Source organism: Nansenia antarctica, assembly GCF_963989245.1.
Source record: "Nansenia antarctica genome assembly, chromosome: 17".
Classification (NCBI taxonomy): domain Eukaryota; kingdom Metazoa; phylum Chordata; class Actinopteri; order Argentiniformes; family Microstomatidae; genus Nansenia; species Nansenia antarctica.
Window position 1 is genome coordinate 9163058 of NC_137687.1, and position 5000 is coordinate 9168057.

At 44.4% G+C, this 5000-nt stretch overlaps 1 protein-coding gene across 1 annotated transcript in view; it reads right to left on the reverse strand.

Annotated features, from left to right (window-relative positions):
• The window catches only part of phex (phosphate regulating endopeptidase homolog, X-linked), a gene marked incomplete at its 5' end in the record, with an annotated part of 22611 nt that overhangs the window by 15957 nt on the left and 1654 nt on the right, over positions 1 to 5000 (reverse strand). Inside the window, 3 exons of the mRNA XM_080547256.1 lie at positions 1493 to 1576; positions 3312 to 3473; positions 4425 to 4481. Of these exons, the coding sequence (XP_080403382.1) occupies positions 1493 to 1576; positions 3312 to 3473; positions 4425 to 4481 (303 nt within the window). The remainder of the gene's footprint in view (positions 1 to 1492; positions 1577 to 3311; positions 3474 to 4424; positions 4482 to 5000) is intronic.

Genomic DNA, 5000 nt, shown 5'->3' on the forward strand with positions numbered 1-5000 from the left:
GTCCAGATGTTCTGGTCCAGACCTGCCCCCGCATATCTGATTTCTGGACAGACATTTTTAAATCCTTCAGGGTCATATCAGGAGTGGATGTCTTGTTTGGCCCCCCCTGGGACCAAAACGCCCCCATATCTGAATAGAAATGTCCTTTATGTCTCTTCTAGTTAGATGTCTCTAATGGCAACACGCTTCACCACCAAACACGTTCCACTCACACTAGATGGAGCAAGGATGTATTACACTTCATCAAACTAGAGAAGATTAGATTTTCTCTGAAAGGGTCACTGAGAAATGTTTTAAAATACATGGACACCCTTACTGGACCTTGACAGTTGTGCCAGAGGATGGGGATAACTAAATAAAATGTCAGATAGAATGTTCCACATCTATAGGCTGTAAAGACGCACACACACTGTACTCATTATTTAATTATATTCAATTATTTTCTTATTTCATTATTGTTATTAATATTAATATTATGATTATTATTATGCATTCCTATTTCTTTATACTTTTTGTAATATTTGTGAATAGAAATGTCCTTTATATCTCTTCTAGTTAGATAAGTCTCTAATGTCTCTAATGTCTAATTCTCTACTATACACTGCTATGAGGGAGGGAGGGAGGAGGGGAGGGGTGGAGGAGGGGAAGCATATCCATGATTCTCATTTGTTATGTTGAATAATTGAATAATTGAATAACTATGCTGAACAAATGTAAAAACCCAATAAACCCCTCAAAATAACCTGTTCGTACACCTGAGCGAAATAGGACTTAATGAGATGGAGGCTCAGTTCCAACAGAGATGATGTGTTTCTGTTGCACAAACATGAAGCACAGCGCCTCACTGAAGCATCTTCATGCCCAGGAGATTGAAAATAAATAAAACATTATATATTTTTGAGAAGACACACAGGCACACATGCGCCGGACGCACGCACGCACGCACACGCACACGCACACACACACGCACACGCACGCACACACACACACACACACACACACACACACACACACACACACACACACACACACACGCACACACACTGTTGACCTGCATACAGTCCATTTGACTGCGTTGCATATTATTATTATTATTGTGGAGGACATAAAGCAGAGCGGTCCGCTGCATTCCTCTGCCCCCTGGCTGCAGATAACGCAGTCAACTAGCCTGTGAGAGCAGCTAGTTTAAAAAGAAGATATAAATAGAAGATAGAAGATATATTTGTTTATTGTGTGTGTGTGTGTGTGTGTGTATGTGTGTGTGTGTGTGTCTCTCTCTCTCTCTCTGTGTGTGTGTGTGTTTGTGTATGTGCGTCACTCACTCTCGTTCTCTCTCTCTCGCTCTCTCTCTGTGTGTGTGTGTGTGTGTGTGTGTGTGTGTGTGTGTGTGTGTGTGTCACTCACTCTCGTTCTCTCTCTCTCTCGCTCTCTCTGTGTGTGTGTGTGTGGTGTGTGTGTTTATTGTGTGTGTGTGTGTGTGTGTGTCACTCACTCTCGTTCATGCATGAGCGGTACAGGACCTTGGCCTTGGTGACAGCCTCCAGCTCTGCAGGGTCAGATGCAGCCTCCAGCAACTCTGCAACACACAAGCATTGTTGAGAGGGTGTTAGTGTAATGGGTGTGAAACGTAATCACTACCAAGTTCACTTCTGGTTTGATGTGTGCACTTTGTTATTATGCTAGATGTTCTTGCTTTCTGTTAAATAAACAAATCTTCTATATCATTAGCCTCATAGCATAATTGCCTAAGTCATGCTTCACTTGTGGTCAGCCGAGCCATCTTTGTATGTAGTGTCAAACATGCCTATGTCAAAGAGATGACTTGGGCAGATAGTGATTTTGGAATGTAACAACAAGCTTTCTGATGGCATAGTAGGCAATAATGCACAGTGAATCAGCAGTGTTAGGAGAGTAGAGTTAAGCAGATATCTCAATTTGGCCAAAATATGACTTAGGCAATTATGCTACGAGGCTAACGATTTGTATCTTGTATGTGTAAGACCATTCATGAGTTATGAGTAATGGCCACAGCAGTCCACCACAAGGTTATTTTGGCTCTGTCACGTGTAATGTGTCAATCAGAGTTCCTATTCGTTTTCAAAACGTTTTACTTTTTACGGTTGATTACACCTGCGTTGTAATTAAACAAATGGACATTTAAACAAGCTAGTGTAAACACACACACACGCCCATGCACACACGCACACACATTTTAAATGCTTTATTTCTGTCCACATACATGTACAATTCTAAAGGACATAAATACTAACAGTGCATTTTGATATCATGGAAACAATCTGTTACAGTAATGCTGAGCCAACAACCAGTTCTGCTACACACAGGGGGCCCTATTATGCACTTCATCAATAAGACGAGGCGGTAGATCTAAACTTAAGACGTGGAGGCGTGGTCAAGGCCACTTTGCTATTATGCGTGCGGTAAACTTAAGAACTTTTCAAACCACTTCTTAGCGCTAGGAGCAAAGTCAGATCGCATAATAGCAGGGGCGCCTAGTGCACTTCATTAACATATGAACACTCCCACAATGAGCAATATATGCACGGGAGTTTTACGTCTTATGTGTGGGCGCCTATCGACACCTGCATAATAGCAGTAGCGCGTATGAAGCGCATAATAAGGGTGGCGGTAGGTCTTAACCTGGCGGTGCGTCTTAATTAAGACTTAAGACGGCAAGTTAAGAAGTGCATAATAGGGCCCAGGATGTTATTCGCACCAGATGATACCAGTGGGTTGACAGATACAGTATCAATACTATAAGACAGACAGTATCCAGCTCATGGGTACAGGAAGCACCGCCTTCTCCATATTGAGCGGCTACCAATAACAGCAGATATTGAGCAATATTTTGCTAACTGTTTGGCCCTTCTCTTAGGAAGACCAGCCATATGAAGGCCTCTAACAACAGACTTATGGACATGGCCCAGGCTGCCAAATATAAAAACTAAAAGTTGACATCTGTAGCCCAGTTGTGATATGGCCTGCTCCATCTGTTGGTATTTTAAGATACACACACACACACACATACACACACACACACCTTTGAGTCTGATGTCCACACACACACACACACACACACACACACACACACACAGACACACACACACACACACACACACACACACGCCCATGTACATACGCACGCACACACACACACACACACACGCCCATGTACATACGCACACACACACACACACGCACACGCACACGCACGCGCACACGCACACACGCACACACGCACACACACACACACACACACACACACACACACACACACACACACACACACACACCTTTGAGTCTGATGTCCACGTGTTGTCGTAGCCAGGGGTAGATGCCGTAGGACGAGGAGTCTTCGGGGATGGGGTTCTCGCTGAGCCAGCCCCCGCACGCAAAACCATAAAAGTCATCACAGGGGGAGATGGACTGGTCCAACTTCTGCAGGATAGACCCGGCTACGGCGGGGGGGGGGGGGGGGTAGAGAGAATTGAAAAGAAGAGAATGCGCACTGCATTAGGCTACAGGGTATTTCTATCTATACCGATTCATCTATTCATGTGCATAGAACCTTGAGTTGGTGCGTATAGTCTACTTGTGACACTGATTGTTTTCATTGTGTTTGATTCATGTACTGATGATGTCATTGTAATTCCACTCAGGTGTGCTCTCTCTCACAGGTGCTATCTGTTCAATGGACCTATCGCTAAACCGCGCCCCAAAATTGAAATTGTCCAATATCACAGCAAAAGTCACGACAGGCGGAAAACTCGGACAAACAACTCGCTGATATCTGATGGTGAAAAGCTTCTAGACAAAATATTCTTGTCATCTTAAAAAAAAAAACATGTCTATTACTTGCTGTGGTAAATCAGAAATCAGAAATGTGCCAACTCCCGCCATTATAAGTCATTGAATGTCATTCAGTCAGTCAGTCACTGTCAGTGAAGCGTTGTTTGGGTTGGCTTAGGGATAGGTCCATTAGCCTACCTGACTATATAGTGGCTGTCTTGTACTGTGTGTGTGTATTTAAGACTTGACAAAGGCTACGGCCGAAACCGTTGTCCTATTAAACCACACTTTCTGCATCTGGAACCTGAGTGTGCGGCTTCTATTTCTTTCAATCGGGGGAACAGAGAGGGACACACAGAAACAGACAATGAGGGACCGAGAAAATGCCAATAGTCACTTAAATTGCAAGATTAAAAAAGAAGGGATAGAACGCAAATCAATAATTAATCAACTAACAGCAAAAGAATCGATCGACTAATTGTTTCAATCGACTGACAGCCCTAAACAATAGCATCAGCGTACAGGAGAACAGAGAACACACTGCGTTTGTATCAATCCTCCCAGTGGGATACACTAATTAACAAAATACGTCAGTGGGATAAACAGGCTCCTCCTACCTGCTTCGATGCATTCTGTGGTCACGCAGAACTTCTCCTTGTCGCCTTTCTGAGACACTGAGGAAGAGGAGGAAGACCGGATGAAGGATGAAGGTGTGATTGACACATCGGCCCTGTTCCAATACTAACAGATCCTTCCTTCCTTCCTTTCAGTCAACACTCATCAAACATGATTTAATGTGGCCTGGGGGTGGTCCAGTGGTCTAGCACCATGGCCTGGGGTGGTCCAGTGGTCTAGCACCACGGTCTGGGGTGGTCCAGTGGTCTAGCACCGCGGTCTGGGGTGGTCCAGTGGTCTAGCACCATGGCCTGGGGTGGTCCAGTGGTCTAGTACCGCGGTCTACAGTGCACACATGTGCCCATGTCGACATGGGTTTGAATTCCCATGCCCATGCCCTGCTGACACGCCCTCTCTTCACTACATCTGTCCAATAACATGAGAGTGGGACTGGCTCACTCAGAAAAAATTACTTGAAAAAAACAAAACATGATTTCATTGAGCTTTCCACAATGAAGCTTGTCATCGCTTTAACCAACAGCATCATGTCCCATCAGTGAATCCTCCAAGAATGGGAG